Here is a 19,236-nt window from a genome sequence, read left to right as displayed (position 1 = left end):
GTTCCTGGTTGGTTTAAGAGAAGGCAAAGGGAAGACAATGATAGCAATGGACTGCACTTTCCCAGCACCATTTTTCAAATTCTGCTGTCACTGCTCTTTCTGCCAGCTCCTAGCAAGCCAGCTGGAGTACGGAGTTCAATGGGGAGGCTTGGTCCATGGCAGGGAGAAGCAGCAGGCATGGACACTATTCTGCTGCCTGCTTTCCAGGCATGGGGGCGGGGGGTGTTGCTGGTTGGCGCAGTGCTTTCCAAGGCATGGAAAGCACCTTTGGAGGGGGTCCTTCTAGAACTTTTGACCCGAGAGTCCCTCCCCAAAGCTGGAGTCGATGCTGGAAAAAAACACTGAAATGTTCTTTGATTCACAGCACAACCAAGACCACACTCCTCATTTCAGCTCAGCTCTAGAACTGAATCCAGCTCCCGGGACCTCACCTGGTGAATGCAAGAAACTGCAAGATGATTTCATTGCTCTGCAAGAGGTCAGCTTCTTCCAACTGCAGGTTAACGTTCACGGGGTCTGCAGGGTCCACTGCTTGGGCGGGCTCCTGGTTGCAGTCCAGGATCTCTGGAAAACCAGATGTTCGCAGGCGGGCGAGAGAGGCTCGTGTGGGGACAGTGCTAGGACTGAAGAGAGAGGCTGTGACTGAGTCTGAGAGAAATCAGGTACCTCCAGAGATCCCAAGCTTCAGAGCTTTAAGCCTTCCTGAATTTGTAGCAAAAGAATTGACCATCCCAGATTTCAGGGAATCTTTGGTCCAATTTCCCACATACGTAGTCATTCTACAGGAGATTGGGAGGGGGGCATGAGCACCATCATCTTTCCTCTTGCCACCCACAGTCTTCTCCCTGCACCCAAACTGCTAGTGAAAAACAAGCTGACCTTCCATATCCAAAAATTCTGCAGAAGGATATGACAAACAAAACCCTGCTTCCAGCACTGCACAAGCAGCTACATCCCATGAGGCTGCATGTTGTGTAAGCATTCACCGATAGGCAAACTGGCTGACTAAAATACCCCGCCTCCCCCTCACCTTCCTGCCTGTGCCCCCAAGGCGATGATGGGCACATGCACCGGGGTGAACGGCAGCTCCTGGAGCTGGTCATTGGTGGAGGATTCTTGGACCCATGCGCTGCCGCTGAGGTTAGACTCCAAGTGGGTGATGCCTCCTCGCGAGTTCTCCTGCTTGAAAAACGAGAGACAAAAACTAAAAAGGAGTGCCTCCCAAACACAGGTGTGATATGGACTTCTAAAGACAAGCTGAAAAGATCTGGGCAACCCTGTCAAAGGTTTTGGAAAACCTTATCCCAGGACTCCCTTGGAAGTGGGAGCTGCCATAATCTCCACACCATACTCTAAGGCCCCTAGAACTCCTAGAGACCTTCGTGCCCTGTTGAATGGTGCTCCTAGAAGTCAAATGGCATCACTATTTTTAGGGCAAAACCAGTAGACTGAACTCTGTGCTTTCAGCCTGCAGGACCAGCTTCCATGTGCCCTGTAAGCTGACCCTCCAGGGCCAATTCCAGCATACCAGACCCTATAAAGTAGGGGTCGGCAACCTGCAGCCCACCACACAAAGTCATCCAGCCTGTGTGGAGCACAGCTTAGAAGCTAAAGGCTCCTGCTGAATTTGCTGTGTGCAGATAAGACATGTAAGAGCTGCCTGCTCAGGCTCGCAGAGTTCCTGGACTCCTCAAGCCTGGGCAGGTGGCACTGCCATGCCCTGTCCAGTACAGCAGATTGGGCAGGCGGCTTTGTCTCCCAAGCCCAGCTCAGCAGTGTCATCACTGAACTTCCAGCCCCTCTGCCCAAAAGGATGGCTGATCTCTGCAGAGCAACAGAAACAGAAAACAGATCTGACAAGTCCAAATTGATCATGCACCCTCAACCGTATCCCCAAATTCTTTGTAACATGCAGGGGTTTCAGGGTTGATGTGGCAAGGGCACCCTGAAAGAGCAACATTGCCTAGCCCCCAAGAAGCCCACCTGCAAGCCCTCCTAAAGCCTGTACCTCAAACACCTGCCTCAGAGCCTCAGATGACCGCGAGGGCAAAGCGGTGCTGGATAGCTGTAGTGGGGGTTTGGAAGCCCGGCTTGATGGTGAGGTCGACAGCTGGGATATTGACAGCTGAAAGTAAAGAGGACTGCAGTTAAGAATGAAGGTGTCTCTTTGCTCATTCTGCTGTTGCAAGCGGGAGGTGACCAGGGCAGTGAAGGTGCAATATTTACAATCTCACTGTCCTCTCTGCCCTCCGAATTAGGTACTGCAGGGGTTTCCAAAGTGTGTGCCTGGACTGGACATATTTATCGAGGAAAAGTCCATCACAGTTTACGATGACTGGATGCAACCTCTGGGTTTGATTGGCAGCCACTCTCAGTGCAAGAAAGTGGCAACAGGATGCAAGGATCTTTTTTTATTTTGTGCTCCCAAAGGCAATGGCTGGGCCACTATGAGACACAGGAAGCTAGACTAATAATAATAATAATAATAATAATAATAATAATAATAATAATAATAATAATAATAATAATAATGACTTTATTTTTACACCGCCTTTCTCCCCAAAGGGACTCAAGGCGGCTTACAACAGGTTAAAACAGATTAAAAACATAATTTAAAAACAGATAAAAGCATATTAAAACATATCATAAAAACAGTAGTCAGATAAAAAGTAGTAAAAAGGTAAAAAGAGCATAGAGCAGCAAGTCATAAAAGAATCAGGCCTGCAAAAAATTAAAAGATGTTGAAAAGATGTTAAAAAGACCGAGAACTCAGAAGGCTTGTTTAAACAGAAGGGTCTTCAGGCCTTGCCGAAAAGTCTCAAGAGAGGGAGCGATTCTTAAGTCAAGGGGAAGGGAATTCCATAGCGTTGGTGCCACTACTGAGAAGGTCCTATTTCTAGCTGCCGCCCCACGTATCTCCCTAGGCGGCGGCACTTGTAAAAAGGCCTTCTCTGATGACCTAAGAGGACGAGCTGGATTGTACGGAAGTAGGCAATCTCTAAGATTCCCTGGCCCAGAGCAGTATAGGGCTTTAAAGGTCAAAACCAGCACCTTGAATTGGGCCCGAAAATGAATGGGCAGCCAATGTAGCTGCTGGAGAAGCGGACTGACAGAGTCAAACCGCCTACCTCCAGTAACCACACAGGCCGCCGCATTCTGCACTAATTGCAGTTTCCAAACTGTCTTCAAGGGCAGCCCCACAAAGAGCGTGTTACAGTAATCTAACCTCGATGTCACCGTGGCATGGATCACCGTGGCCAGGTCTGCACGATCCAAGTACGGCCGTAGCTGGCGCACCAGCCGAAGCTGAGCGAAGGGCCCCCTAGCCACAGCCGCCACCTGGGAATCCAGGAGCAGCTGTGAGTCCAGGTGGACCCCCAAGCTACGGACCCGTTCCTTCAGGGGGAGTGCAGCCCCATTCAGCGCAAGCCGGTAGTCCAGCACCTGCATCGAGGATTTCCGAACCAGGAGAGCCTCTGTCTTATCCGGATTTAATTTCAGCTTGTTAGCCCCCATCCAGATCCTCACTGCCTCCAGACAGCGCTCCAGGCCCTCAACCGCTACCCTGGAGTCTGGAGGAAAGGAGAGACAGAGCTGGGTGTCATCAGCATATTGATGGCACCCCACTCCAAACCCCCAGATGACCTCTCCCAGTGGTTTCATGTAGATGTTAAATAGCATGGGGGACAGAATTGAACCCTGTGGCACCCCGCACCTCAAGGGCCAGGGCGTTGAACAGGCATCCCCCAGCACCACCATCTGGGACCGATCCTCCAAGTAGGAGTGGAACCACCGCAAAACAGTGCCTCCAACTCCCAACTTGGCCAATCGATTGGGCCAATCGAGCCTTGGTCTCATCCAGCAGGGCTCTTCAGATGTTCTTGAAACAGACTAAAGTGATAGAATTCTGGGTTTCACCAAACCAGCCTCAGGAGGAAGTGTGAATCATAATTTTTAAACATTTTCCCTGTAGGAAAAAGGAAAGCAAACACACACTCCTTGCACCCAGTAAGCTAGTCTTTCAGGGAGAAAGATTGAGTGTAGGCTAGGGAAATACACAAAGCTCCCCCAGTTCATCCTCATAACATTCCTGTGAGGTACAGTTCCAGGTGACCCAGTGGGCCTTCCAGATGTGTAGGAATTTGATACAGATCTCTCCACTCCTATTCCAGCATGCTATCCATGTGACCAATTTTGCTTTTAAAAGAAAGCTTTTAAAGACACCAGTAAGCAACTCAGTGATGAAACATATCTGTGGGAACATGACATCAAAGAGAGGAGAACAGAAGCAGTTGGTACAAAGCCTGCCTTTTATCCAGCATCCTATAAAAGTAAGATTTGTGCAATATCAGTTTTCCATCCGCTGATCGCAAAGCAGAGGTCACGGAGGGGCTGGCTGTCCCTTTTCTCTGTCTCTGCTCTAACTCAAATCCCAGCAGCTTTTCACAGCAAGTTGACCCACTAAGCTTCTCTATTGCTCCCCTGCCCTTTCTGCGCCGGAGGAAAGCTCCTTAATAATTTAGTGGGGGCTGCCCTGTATCCAAAGAGGTCAACAGGAAAGGGAACGGCTTGCCTGAACCAAAACAAAAATTGAAAACATTAGCAGCCCAATCCTATTCACACTTTCCTGGAAGTAAGTCCCATTGACTCTAATGGGCCTTACTTCTGAGTAGACATGCATCGGATTGGGCTGTAAGGCAGTAATTCCTGGAGCTGCAAGAAATTACTGTTAAATAAATTAAAAGACTGAAATGCCCGCCCCACAGAGGAGGTTGCCCACTGCACCTCTGACATTACTTGGCAGTCTTCCAATTTGATAGAGGCACAACTAAGGGTGGCACGGTCCCCTCAGACGAACCCCCCACTGTGTTCAGTTGGGTTTACTCCCAGGAAAGTATGAACAGATATGAGAATTGGATTGCTCCCAATGCAGAGAGAGACCAGAATAACCTGCCCTCATGGAGTGCTACCCACCACTTTCTGCTGCTTGTACTGAGATTCTTCTTCTGTGTTTCTGGACTGAGTCCAATCGAATCACTCTTGTGGCAGAAAGCCTCAACACAATTATACAGCTTTGGAAGAGGCTGCTCACTAGACCTCTGAATAAGTCACTGCCTTTACTAATAGCTAGGAACTAATACTCGAAATCAGAACATCCCTCCCACTTTCTGGTTTCCCATCATGAGCCAACCATAACGAGGCAACATAAAACCCTGCATGCACATTCAAACACTTACCCCAGGACCTTGGGAATAATCTTGAGTGGAAACTAGAGTCTGAGAGGAAGGTGGAGAACCTGGGATAGCAGAGAGAAAGGGAAGTTAGGTTCAACTGAGAGTACACCTAATTGGTGCATCATGCCTCAACCTGCTGTACCCAGCATAAGAAATGAGTTTCTGTCCCAAAGGCTTATGAGGAAGACTATTGAGGAAGGGGAGGGAAATGGACAAAGGAAAAGACTGAGGAAGAATACACAATTATTTTTCACATACACAGCACAGTATTGGAGAGTGGGGGTTGTTTTTCAGACAGACATCTGTAGGCATTCTGGAAACGGCTTAGTGGCTCAGCCTCCGCTTTGCATGCAGAAGGTCCCAGGTTCAATCTTCAGCAACTGGGAAACTCAGGAGAGTTTCTGAAACTCAGGAGAGAATCTGCCACTCAGTGTTGAAACCGATGGACCAAGAGTCTGGATGGTAGCTTCCTAGCAGAGAGGCACCATAGCTAAGTGACAGTATCAGAACGTCTGTTTTGCATGCAGGATGTTCCAGGGTCAGAGCAGCATATCTCCCCCAGAGCCAAGCCTAAGGAAGGGTGGACTGGGCTAGAACAGCAACAGGCCCTGTCTTGAGTAGCACTGGGGGACAAGAAGACCAAGTATTGTGACTCTAGATCTCAACAGGAGATCTAGAGAGGCAGCTAAAAAAAATGCCAGTATGGGGGCAGGTGGGTGGCCTCCAAGGCTGCCTTGAGCCTTAAGAGACCATCAACTATTAAGGTCCATGATGAGAGAGACTCCAAGGCTCCTGTCATAAGGAAGCAGCTTTGGGCGAGACATAACTTTGCCTCCAGTTTCCAGAGGTCTCATGCTCTCCCTCAACTATGCCCCAGAATGCAGACCAGGGTGGTGTGGTCCATGTTTCAACTGTCTCTTGCCCTCTGCAGATGACTTAGTGAGATGGTAGCGCTCTCACCAAGCAGAAATCACACAAGGTATTATAACTCCCCTCCCCCCATTCTGAAAGAGATTAGGCTTTGGTTCTCAGTTGCTGGAGAACGCCAGTTCTTCATCACCGGCAAGCGCCGACTTCTCCCTTACAGTTGTGCAGCCCTGGTTAAGTGGCCTGTTAAATGAGACGTGAACACTTCCAAATACTTAAGGTTTCTCATGGCTTTGACATCCTTCTTTGTCACCGCTGTAGCCTGCCTGGATGTTCAACCTCCAGAGCCTGCCAGAGGAGCTGTGCCTGGCATCGGACCTGACTGGTGGAGCTTTTGCTCGGTTGGAAAAGCAGCCTGACACCCTCTTAGTAGGGCCTTAAAAGACACAAGTGGCACCTCCGTGGTCCCACCAGCTTTCACTTGGCCTCTGTTTCCTGTAATTCGGGATCTGTACAAGTACAGAAGCACCTCACACCATGCAAGTCTCTCTGTGCTCTCTCTTCCAACTACCATTTTTCCCCTTGATTGTGGCAGAGTTGCTTCTGGGAGCAGACATTCACATTCCTCATCTTTAGACCAGACCGAGCCCATCCAGTCCAGGGCTACCAACCCTCCACAACTGGCCTGGAACCTCCAGAAATCAGCATACATCTCCAGGTGACTCCTGAATACAAGCCTGGAGATCTCCACAGGGCCTCCAGGAATATCCAATGTGACATCCCATTTGGACATCATATTTGAGGGGGGGGGGAGATATCTCCAGGAACTGCTTCCATCAGAGCTGGAGATCCCAATCCATAAGCTTTTTATTCTCTGCCAATAGCAGGAGATTAATCTACAGATCCCTTTTTCCTTCTGCTCCCACTACTTGAAGTATGCCCCTAATCATTGAATTAATTTAAAAAGATTTGTACTCTGCTCTTCAATGCCACAATGGGGTGCCCATAGGAAGAGCCATGTGGGATCAGACTGGTGCCAATAGCTCTCCCCTCCCCACTCTTGCCCCTGGAGACTGATATTCAGTGGCTGACTACCACTGTACAAGGAGGCTCCACTCAGCCATTATAACTAATACCCATTAACAGACTTAACTTCCAAACCCTGCAGGTTAGGAATCATCCACAGATTCTGAAGTTCTGGGTTCAAGCCCCAGGAAGGGCTTCCCTAGAGAGGTTCACAATCAAAGCCAATCCAATCAGAAATAAGTATAAACATTCAATGGGGCTGGAGCCTGGCCAGCCCATTCCCAAAAAGTGTCCCCTTTTGACAGCTTGCACCTCCACTGCTCCTCATCGTCCCACTCCCTGGGTTTCAAACAGAAGAACTTAGTGGGAAAAGCACTGCGAAGGAGTCTCCGACACTAGCCCATCATTCTCCTCCGCACATCCTGTTGTGCTCTGTTTCCCACTTCCTTTTCAAATTCAGGAAGGAGGAAAAGTGGCAGCTGGCACATCAGCAGGTAAGGGCAGGTGACATTTGGCATGCTGCTTCAGGAGGTCCAAGGAGGGATAGTCCCAAGACAAGAGCTTTAGTCACTGACCAAGGTTGTTGTAGTTGTAGACAGCCTATACTGGGGGTTGGACTTGATAGTCTAATAGGTCTCTTCCAACTCAATGATGCTTTATGTCACGCTGAGGGATCCTTCCTCCTATACCCAAGAAAGATTCCCCCCCTGAACACTTGGCTTCTTTCCTCCAGTTCCACCAGAAAGCTGTGTCCTTCTGGTTCTGGGACAAGCCATTCAAGGACAGACAAGGTAAAGTAACAGCAGCTACCAGTACACAGGCCTGGGCTGGAGGGCCAACAGGCAAGGCTGCCTCTAGAGGAGTCTTCCTAAGCAATATCAAAGGCAAGGGGTGAGATCTATTTTTAGAACAAAACAGATAGAGGCACCATATAAGGGCACATGTGGCCAGCTCAGAATGAGAAAGTGATGGATGGACTTCACTCTTCTTTTAGCAAAAGCACGAGAGAGCTTCATGGAGAAACAAACATCACCGATTATGACAGTCCTCTGCTAAAGTCAAACTTCAATAAGGATAAACCTAAGCAAAAACTAGTCGGGGGAGGACCGCAACATTTTTGGAGGGGCCAAAAAAAAAAGAGAAAAAGAAAAAAAAAGCCTTCTTCTATAATAATGCTTTAACAGTCTATGCAAGAATGTCTGCTGATACATTTGCCATTCCTCTACTGATGTCATCATGCAACCAAATCTGATTGGCCATCAGGCAGAGACATCAGCTTGCTCACTGTGTGATCCCTGACTGGGTGGGACTAGTCACACTGACTGGTTGTGAAATTACCTTGCTCACTGTATGATACCTGATTGGGTGGGATCGGTCACGCTGATTAATCCAGGAAGGAGGAAACAGCAGCTGCCAATTTATACCCGTCCAGAACAGCTTGTTTCAGCCACCATATTATCTATTTAGCTCCATACCATCTCAGTACCAGAAGAAAGTCTTTTTCCAGCTTGGGGTAATTGGTCTGTCCACAGTTTCCATGGCAGCTGGGTTACTTGTTTTTCTCCCAATAATCACATGTGTAAATGGCAGACCCTAAACTCACAAGGGACTTCTATAAGAGGCACACGGGCAATCCCTGCTCACTTGTGCAAGCCCTAGTGTGTTCAGGAACGCGTGCCTGCCCTTTATACCCTGTGAAGCAATGTGTGTAACCTGGCTATTGCATTCATCATGGCATAGCTCTGAGCAGAGACTGGAACCCACAACTTACAAGGATGTCCAATGCAGGGCTCAGGTACCTTTAAGCATGCCTGTTATCACTCTTTAACACCCTGTATGGTCTAGGATCAACAGGGAGAACTGCCTACTCAAACAGATCTACAGCTCAGGCCCTGATCTCTGGCCTGTCTTTTACACAGGCTTTCATACATGGGCACCAATGTGACAGTGCCTATTCAGTGGTGGTGACACATTTATGGAATTCATTTCCTGCAATGTGCATCAACCACTCCCCCCTTTTCATTGCTGTCTTTTGAGAATTTTTTTAATATATCAATTCACAAAACGGAACAGAAGCACCAAGTGGTGCATTCTTTCATTATTATATTGATGTTGTTTCATTATTATTATTGTTCATTATTATATTCTGACCATTAATTGCATGCCTATTTTTTTATTTTTTTTAGATCCAAAGTTGCAGGCTGTCCTCCTCTTTCTCTGACTATATCTGAACATTTGCCCACCTTTGAGAGATGAGCACAGCTGCATAGCTAACGGGATTGCAGGGGTAGCAACTGCACCAGGTTGCAGTCTGCCTCTCCTGTGCAACTGTGCTCCCTGCAATCGCCGCTCACACCTCTTGCAAAACGTGCTGAAAAAAAGACACTCTGCAAGAGGGGCAGCGGGCATCACGGACTCTAGCCGCTTGCTCCCCTTGCTCTGGGGGCTTGGGGTGTGACTGGGGGGCTAGGAAGGCAAACAGGAGGGAGTGGAGAGAGGCGGCAGATCAAGGGGAGTGCGCAGCCAGAGATTCCAATCACGCCTCTTGGGGGGCAAGCAGGAGGAGGGCTGATGGTGAGGGGAAGTGATGGTTTTTTAAAATTTTTTAATTAAAAATAACTGCAAGTGTGATGTCACACCTGGAAGTGAGGTCACTACCAGGTGTGACATGGGGGCATCATTTTCAACTTTGCCCCAGTCTCCAGGGCTATACCACAGCACAGGCCTCAATTCCTCGATTCACTCTGCTGATCCGTGAGTATTTTCTCCTGCTGCTTAATATATGTTTGGTCTATTGATCTTCTCCTTTTATTCTGCAGCTCCTGCTTTATGCTCTCTTTCTGCAAAGTGCTCTGTGAAGGTTTTATCTTCCTAAGCTGCACGTCAATAAATTAAACTATTATAAAAACTGACCCACCCTGAACCAGGCCAACTTTTGATCAGGGATGGAGGCTACATGAAAGGCCAGACTGTGGCATCTGATTGCCAGCAGGAGTACTTCTCTCCCTTCTCCAGCCCCAGCAACCAACACAGATCTTAGCCAATGACAATTGAAAGGCTCTGCACTTTCTGGAGGGCAACACTTCAGTGGAAGCCAGGAGTGTGCCCTGGAATAGGCTGCTGGTAATTGTGATCCTTTCACCCACCCCAAAACGCAATTGAACTGGCTGCCATGGGGTCCTTCCTGAATAGCCCCAATCAGCATGACATTGCTGCTCCCTGAATAGATGCATTCAGCAGGCAATTAAGGAGAGATCAGGAGCCAAATTGGAAAAGGGGTGGGAAGGGGGGAGAGTGAGATCCTCAGCAAATTAAAGTTGAAAGGAACTGGCAGAGAGAGGTTTCAAAAGCAGCAAAAGCCCAGGGAAGAAGCAGGAGGTGGAGGCTGGAGACTGCAAGGCCGCAGCACCCCTTGCACCTACCTGGAGCAGAGCTATTACTTGGGCAAAGCTCACACGGCCGATGTTTACAGTCACATTTGTACCACTATTTCTGAGCATGAAATATTTTCTCACGTACTGTCTTGACACCGACATCGACCTTACAACTCTATAAAAAGGTAGGTGCTTTGTCCCCATACTGCAGATGGGGAAGACTGAGAGGTTGTGGCTCACCTAAAGCCACCTGCTGAACTCACAGCAGAGGCGAGATGCAGCCTGGGAAGATCCTGATTTTCAGCTCAGCCTCTTAGCCATGATACTATGCCAGCTCATCACTTTACCTATGGAAGAACCAGAATGATAAGGACTCTTCTCCTGGGAATGAGAGAAAGGGGCTGTAGGGGACAGCAAGGCTGCTCTCTGTGACAAGGGCTGGGAATACTGAAACACATTTTGCATCCATTCGAAGCTCGTCAGTCTCTCGTGGTAGCATCAGGGGCCATGCTGGATTTTCAGGGTGATCTCAGCAGCACAATCAACAGGGAAGTTACACCCTCATCAAAAACTCCCTATGGCTCAAACCAGCTCTAAGGCTGCAGTCTGTCTCACTGATCTGGAAGAAAGTTCAACAGCCTTCCAGACCACCATTCGTCAACCACTGCTCTCCTGGCTGCTGTGCCTGCATCTTTTGAAAACTTTTCAAGAGTTGGTTCATGCTGTGGATATTTAAGGGGCTGAGTACGTCAGGAGTGGGAACCAACCAGGTAGCAGTGGCATTTCCTGAAGTCACCATAACACATGGAGCACACGCTGAACAGAGTCTTCCTGATTCAAGTCTATCCCTGCCATAAACACACTAGTCGGCCTTAGGCAAGCCATTACTCCTTGCAGCCTTGGTCTTTCTCACCTGCAATATGGGGATAATTATATCTTCAAACATGCTTAAAGGGATTAAGCACCACTGAGATCAGTGGGAACTTATTTCCAAGGAAATATGATAGACTTGCAGCACATACAGGAGACTGCATCTGCGCATACCCACTACTCATGTTTGTTCATTCCTATCCCACCTTTTTGCTGCGTAGTCCCAAGGCAGCTAACAAGGATATAAAAGTAGTACGATTTTCAATTAAAATAATTTTAAAGGAAACAGAGACTGGCCTGGCGCCAGCGCATGAAGCTACAGTCAATGAGTAATGAACATACATGTTGCAAACCTGCTGTAAAAGCAGCCTCTGCCTGTTATGATGGCTGCGGGGAACACTGGTGGTATATGAAGGGTTCCCACAAAGAACAGCTACTGTGTGGAAATGTGGATTTGCACACCAGTATACATGCATCTTCAAGCACCAGTTTACCCATGTCTGGGAAATGTGACAAGAAGCTGCTGCTTCAAGATGCACAGTTACTGTCTGTCTATGGACTTACCAGGTTGCTGGGTAGGGGATCAGCAGCAATGAGTCAACTCAGAGTCACAGCTCCTGTTGTGGGGTGCCCAGCCAGGATAGTTCAGCTAAGGCACTGAGTACGTGCACTAAGACCACCTGCAACCCTGAATCAATGGCAGCCTTCCCACCTGTGCAGGACCTTGCACCAGCAGGCTCCATGACGCCACTCCTGGCTTCCGCTGCAGGTCCAGCACTTTGAGCACTAACAGGGGGAGAGGAGGGATGACAGGAAGACAAAGATGAAGGAGAGATCATCTGGGCTCAGTCACAGCTTACACCTGGGCTTAAGAAGGCTGGACGGGAAAAGATGAAGAGCACTGGGGACTACAAAAGGAACCAGGTGGCCAATGATGAGAGCTGGTGGGCGGCAGCAGAAGCAGATGGCGAAGTAGGTCTATCAGCCCAAGCAACGTGGTCCCATATAAGGATGCTACAAAGGCTCCACAGGGCAGAGGAAGAGAGAGGGTGGTGTAACCCCCTCCCTGCCTTTGAAGCTCTCAGGCACCCCTTGGTGCCCTCACTGTCCAAGTGAGGTCATTCGACAGTGGCCATCTGGCTAAAAGAGGGTTCCCACTAAGACACAAACTTCCTGTGGGGCTGAGGTTCAACTCCCACTTTACCCACCCCTGCACTCAGTTGCCCTATGAGGGATATACAATCAACCACATGTGACGTCCATGCATTACGAGCTTGCCAGGGGAAAATGGGTTTCATAATGTGTGGAGTTTAGAATGGAGCATTGAAACCAGGTTCCAGGGTGAAGCTCTTGGCATGGCTCAAGCCTGTCAGACATGCAAACACACCACAAGCCAGAGGAAAGTACCGGAGACAGAGGACTGGATTTCAAGATCCCTGCAGGAGGTGGTCACCAATGCTGCTAGCCTGCTAGAAGCTTCCACAGAGAAGGCAGTGTCTCACATGACACTGAGGACTCCAACCTTGCCCCTCACCCTTTGCCTCAGATCCACCAAGCCCAGGGGCAAGAGGGAGCATCCAACTGCAGCACAAGCCTCCACAAGAGTACACCTGGCCTTAATTCCAATGTAGGCTCTCTCCATATCTCCATTCCAAAAGGACTGTCTCCTCTCACTCCCCACAGCCAATTTGGCAAGTCCTTGGCCAGCAGGACCTCCCGTCCCATCTTCAGAACATGGGAAAGGAGACGAGCTGCCACCAGTGCTGCCTTTGCCACAGATGGTCCCTATGACACAGCAGGGTCTCGTGGGACATACTCCACTAGCTGGTGGGCACTTGAATCAAAACACTCAAGGGCTAGAAAATAGGAGCTACATATCTAGTAAATTAAATATGAAGTCCACACCCTCTTCTATAATTCCTAAGCCTAGGCTGCTGCAACTTGCAGGGCAACTCCATCACAGGTGGGGCCACAAAGCCCCACCTGTGGCACTGCCTCTGGTCTGCTGCCGGAGCAACTCTCTGAGCAGTCTGCTGGCCAGCAAGCCTCCTGCCTGGCCTGTTCTTGCAAACCAACCCCACAGGGAGCTGTCCATGGTCCTAAACACTTGCTGCCCGGTCTGCACCTCTGCCCAACATGCCACAAACATCCCTGAACACCAATTTGGGAGTTGGAAAGATCTCAAGTTCCCAAGGACCCCGACAAGAGGCAACAGGCAGAAGATGTTCAAAGAAATTGCCCACTCCTTGCCAATTCGTCGAATGCGTTGGTTCCAACCAGCTGAGCTGCCTCCAGGAGGGCCACGATCGCAATAAACTAGATAGTCATGGAGTCACCTTTTTGCTGCTTTTCCAGCTCCCACCTAACTCCGCTACTCGTCAGGATTATGTCAGAGAGAATCTAACTGAAATTGCCACCATTAAAGTTTTTTTTTTTCCCTCTCTTTCCAATTGACCCTCTCAAGCTGCAGGTTTTAAAACCTATTAAACAACACACAAAACCCACCTCTCGTTGAAACCAAAGTGTTTGCAAACAGAATATAGGTCAATGCAGGTCCTAGTGGAGAAAAAAACTTGTGGATTCACTGCACTCCAGTGGCCCAGTGAGGAACTGCACCCTTTCCCCCCTTTTTTTTTCTGCTAATGACATTACAAGGGGGGAAAATTATTTGATAAAAATATGGAGAATTGTTCCTGTCTAGGAGTCTGAGTACTCCTCTTAAAGCTGACAGCTCCAGCAGCATGAAGTTCCTTACTAAAGGAACCCTCGGGCATTTGTGAAACATTCAGGCAGGGAAAGTTCTCCAGTAGAACTGAAATGCTCTTACAAACTTTGCCTATTCTGGAGATATGAGATCCAGGCATCGCACAACTCAGTTGAGATGCAATTTAAACACATGCACGTGGAACAAAATGATTCCAGGTAGCCAGTTAGCTACCTGGCTTCCAGGTAGCCAGTTTTTCCTATGTGTTCTCCAAGGGAAAATGGTCCACACAGTTGGACCCAATTCCTCTGCTAGCTATTATCTTGAAAGCCTTTTACAGCTGAAGAGCAGGATATCTGGAGGACTGCCTGCTTCCATAAGAATCTACCCACCCACCAAGATCTGGAAGGGAGGCTCTCTTGGGTGTCCCACAGTCCCCTAAGGCCGGGCTAGTGGTGATAGATGAGAGGGCCTTCTCAGTGGTGGCCCCAACCCTCTGGAATGGAGCATGATTAGTTTGTGGAATCCACTGCCACTAGCTGTAGTGGCAGCCACTACTTCAGATGGCTTTCAAAGGGGGCTGGACACATTCATGGAGGACCAGTATAGTATCACTGGCTACTAATCACACTGGCTATGTGATACCATAGAGTCAACAGCAATGTGTTTCTGGATACCAGCTGCAAGGACATAACTGCTGTAGAGGGGCACGCCTGCATCTCCTGCTTGTGGGCTTCCCAGGGACAGTAGATGGGCCAGTGTGGTGAAGAGAATACTAGACTGGATGGGCCTTTATCTGCTTGTGGATCTGGAACAACATGCTACTTATCCTCACTTTCAAAAACCCACCACATCCTTGCCCCTTTCCCTATCCTGCTATACTCCTGCCCATGACTTCTATTCTGCCAGTGCCATCACCCTCAACCACTTAAAGGTCTCCTGCTCCCTCCATCAGCTCCATCCACTCACCCCTTGTGCCCCTTAATGCTGGAACTGGCTCCTGAATGTCTCCACTTATACATTCTCCAAATCTCCTTTCTTAATGCCAGGAGTACCTCCCAGACGTCTCCTTTCTTAAAATTCCACCTTTTCCTCCATGAAGCCTTCATCACAAAGCCTAAGATGCAAGCCTTTATACATTTAACTGGGAAAAAGCCCCTCTGAATTCAGTGGAGCCTATCTACAAGTTGACTCACCTAGGATAGTGCTGCTAGTCCCTATTCCGGATGCAGCAATCCTGTATACGCTTAACTGGGAGTAAGTTCTACGGAACTCAATGAGACTTACTTTGGAGTAGATATGCCTAGGATTGCACTGTAAGCTTAAGTACGCATAACTGAAACATGCCACAGGTTTCATGTATGTTTATCCCTGCCTCCCTTTCCTCCTCTCTCTATGTTTTCTCCCTTGAATCACTATCTTAATTGCGAGTCCTTTGGGGGCAGGGGCCTGTCTCTTCAGCCCATGCAACCGACAAGGACGTCAACGGTGTGCTGGAAGTAATAAGAATCACATGCAGACATGACTGAAATTTCTGATTGCCATGTTCTGTCACACAAGAAGCCAAGTTCAGTACAACAGCACTTGCGATGGATCTCGGAAAAGGCACTGTGAGCTTTAGTGCTGAGCTTGAGCAACTAGCACAGGAAGCTGCCACACAGACTCTGGGTCCCTCTAGCTCAGTATTGTCTAGATACCGACTGGCAGCATCTATCCAGGGTTCCAGAATGGGGGTCTTTCCCAAATCTACCTGAAGATGCTCCCAGGGATTGAACCTGGGACCATTTTGCATACAAAGTCACTCTTCCCAAAAGCCACAGGGCCCCCCCCCCCATTTACACAGGGAGGCCTCTCATTAATGAACCCACACTCATGTGTCAGAAAACAATACCCTCTTGAGCTACAGACACCCGCTGCAGCGGAATTGTGCCACTTTAAAAGCTACCAACAAAGCGAGAAGAGTCCCCCAGCAGGCTTAGCTGGAGTTGCTGGCCTTATCTCGCAAATTCACTGACTGAAGTGCTGCATTTTTAGAGTGCTTCCCCCCTCCAACTCTCCCAGATTTTTCAAGTGGAGCTGAATCCTCGCTGTGCATTTGAAGAGAGTTACCACTCGGGGGAGGGAGGAGGAAGAAGAAGGGGGAAAAGCCACACTACACACTCACTGGGGGATGACGCAGGAGGATTCTTGGAGAGAGGTGGCCCTTCCCTGATGTCGCTCAAAGATTTTGCAGTGGTTCCAAGTCGTTCCTCAGAGCCAGTGGAGAAGTGGAACTGGACGGTACCTGACTCTACCTGCTTCACCTGAAATTTGAAAAGAGAGGAGGGGAAATGAGAATTGCTCCCCTGCTCTCCCTCCCTCCTTTGCTACAAGGGATGGAAGTAAGCACAAACAGCTGGTGCCACAGCTAAGAGAGACTGAGCTGAAAATCAGGAAGTCCCTGTTTTGACTCTCATCTCTACCATGAGCTCACCAGGGAGCCTCAGACAAGCCCACTTTCTTCTCAGCCTCAGTCTTCCCCATCTGCAATATGGGGTTAAGAATGCTTCCCTGCCTGAAAGGCTTACAAGCCTATAATACATGGGAAAAACTTTACGCACCAGTATAGCAAACAGCAGCCGGGGGAGGGGGGGCATAGAGGCTGTGGAATTCTGCATCCAGGCAGGAAAACTTCTGGGCCGAGACACATCTAAAAGAATTTAGAGAGTCCACTAAAAGAGTCCACTATAAATTATGCACTTTCAAATAGTTTCTTGGAATTCCTGCATAATTTATACTGATATTGTCATTGTTGGGAAGTAGCAAAAAACTTGCAGGGCTCTTGAGGCGATACCCTGTCCTATTACTGGAGACCTTCTGAGATTTTAACATTGTCCACGCACAAAGTCTCTACAGCCAAGAAGGTTAGAAACTTGGTGTTTTACATTGTTTTTGTTTTAAAACCGAGAGCCTCTGAAAGTTGAACGATCACATCCAATAGAGATGACTCGCCTTTTAAAACAATCTATCCCTCTTTTTTTCCCCCCAGCTCTGCGCTGATAGTACTGTAGACAAAATAGGTTCAACAGCAAAGAATATAGAAATTTTGAGGGTCTCACTGAACTTTACACAGATTTGGAACTTGAAAAAGGTGAACCAAGGAATCCCCCAAACACTTGCTCCCTATGGGATGAAAAGACAGAGGCCGAACCTCCCTAAATAACCCTCACTGGGCATCACAGCTTCCTACAGGGTTTTCTTCAATTTCTTTGTAAGATATTTGGGGCTCCAAAGCACAGCACTCAAGCACCTTCCTCTTCCAGAGAGCTAGCTTGTTCTTTCCTGTTCAGCACCATCACTGCAGATGGCCAAAGAGCCATCAGCTCAACAGTTCTACCTGAACCTATAAACCCGGACAAGGTCTAGCTCCTTTCTGATTTGAGCAGCTGCCAGACTGCCCTTGCCACCTTACCAGTTAACTGGTTCGTCAACCTGCTTGCTGCCTGGCAGTGCCTTCTCTAAAAGTCAAGTATGGCAATCTTTTCTTACCTCCTCAGAGCTCATGGTGGCCGGTGGTGTCTTGTAAACCAAAACGTGGCTGGGATTACGCTGGGCTCCTCCTTGCAATGGGAGGATCATGTTAGATGAGCTCGTCTCCGGTGTGGGGTTCCAGACAGCCCAGCGAATTGAATGCATGTAAGCCGGCGATGTCAGAGGGGAAACAGATAATGCCTAAAAGGTAACAAGAGCAACAAAAGGATATAATTACTAGTAGTAGTATTGACTGAATGTATACAATTAAATTCATGCATGTAGTACCTTGATGTTGTCTTTCTGAACTACCTGAAAGGCCATCGACTGTTATTATCATCATAATGTAGAAGGAGAAAGAGGTTAGAAGAGAGCAACTCACCTGAGCCCACCCACTGAGTTTGTGGAAGGGGCAAGTTGCAAACTGGGAAACTCCTGACTTGCCACTTGGCCTCTCTTAACTGCTACACCTTTGGAAAAAAACTACATTGATGCCTGCATTTCATAAGACATATATTGAAATTGACTTACATAGTGCAAAGCAACCTGAAAAATTAAAATGATAAATCGAACCAAAACTTGAAAACTAGCTGATAAAATTCTAACATCTGGGAAACAGGCATAAAAATCAAGCCAGGGCTGACTGAAAAGCTCTCCCAAATGTAGTCACTTTCAGTCAGCATCTGCAAACCAGTAGATAGGCCTAGTTGGCCCTTTGGAGGAAGTTCTGCAGGGAGGAGCTGCCCACTCCGAGGTGACTCCCTCTTGTTTGTCTAATGTTTTGTTAATTGGAGAGAGCAAAGAGAAAGCGGGTCTTAACAGATGGGGTCAAATAGAAGTAGGTAGGAACAGTTGCATAATTCTAAATCTCAAAGCACACTGAGATACCTTCCATAGCTACACCCTACTAAGATTATAAAACAAGCAAACAAAAAGCTTTGAGAGTCTTCATTGGAGTGTCCGGTCCCCGTCCTCCCCCCCCCCAACACACACACTTCTTTCTCCTTTCAGAAGTTATTTTACACTGAAAAGTGCAGGTCATTTCACCCCAAAGTCTTGAAGTGGAGTGTGATTGCTTAAAATGCACATGAGTAAAAAAGGAAAGGTGTGATAAAAGAAACCAAGACAAAATGCTGCAAATACCTTTTTAAAAAATGTATATGGTGTCTTTCTCCTCCATGGCTAGCAGGGCTTAAAGTGGCTCAGAATCAAAACAAACAGTGAAATCAGCAAAGGGGGGGGCAACTAACAGAGCAAGAAACAATGGGCAGATGAAACAGATTACAAAAGACACTTAAATTAGCCAAAAGCCTGATTGAATAAGAACACCTTACAGCACAGTCCTATGCATGTCTACTCAGGAGCAAGCCCTGCTGTGTTCAGTGGGGCTCACTCCCAGGAAAGTGTAGGATTTGCAGTGTTAATGGTTTTACAAAAAGTGGCCAGGTTTGGGAAGCCACACAAACAGCCTCAGACAGGGACACCACAAGAAACACACTATTGACAGTAGCACTCAGGCAAACAGCAGCACACACGGAACAGCCCCCCGTTAATGATCTCAGGACAAACACATGAGGGGAGGAGCTACGTGCCACTTCCTTGGGTCCCAAGCCATAAAGGGCTTGAAAAAACAACAACCACAACCTCGGAG

General features: G+C 48.2%; 1 protein-coding gene across 1 annotated transcript in view; it reads right to left on the bottom strand.

Moving 5' to 3' along the window:
* Positions 1 to 19,236, bottom strand: part of NPHP4 (nephrocystin 4) — a 156,310-nt gene that overhangs the window by 83,763 nt on the left and 53,311 nt on the right. The window contains exons 10-15 of the mRNA XM_066637431.1: positions 17,604 to 17,786; positions 16,240 to 16,378; positions 5,238 to 5,296; positions 2,009 to 2,125; positions 1,031 to 1,179; positions 432 to 623 (exon numbers count right to left, since the gene is read on the bottom strand). Coding sequence (XP_066493528.1) covers positions 432 to 623; positions 1,031 to 1,179; positions 2,009 to 2,125; positions 5,238 to 5,296; positions 16,240 to 16,378; positions 17,604 to 17,786 — 839 coding nt within the window. The remainder of the gene's footprint in view (positions 1 to 431; positions 624 to 1,030; positions 1,180 to 2,008; positions 2,126 to 5,237; positions 5,297 to 16,239; positions 16,379 to 17,603; positions 17,787 to 19,236) is intronic.

Source organism: Tiliqua scincoides, chromosome 9, assembly GCF_035046505.1.
Source record: "Tiliqua scincoides isolate rTilSci1 chromosome 9, rTilSci1.hap2, whole genome shotgun sequence".
Classification (NCBI taxonomy): Eukaryota; Metazoa; Chordata; class Lepidosauria; order Squamata; family Scincidae; genus Tiliqua; species Tiliqua scincoides.
Note: the sequence above shows the minus strand (reverse complement) of the source record. Positions and strands in the feature narration are given on the sequence as shown.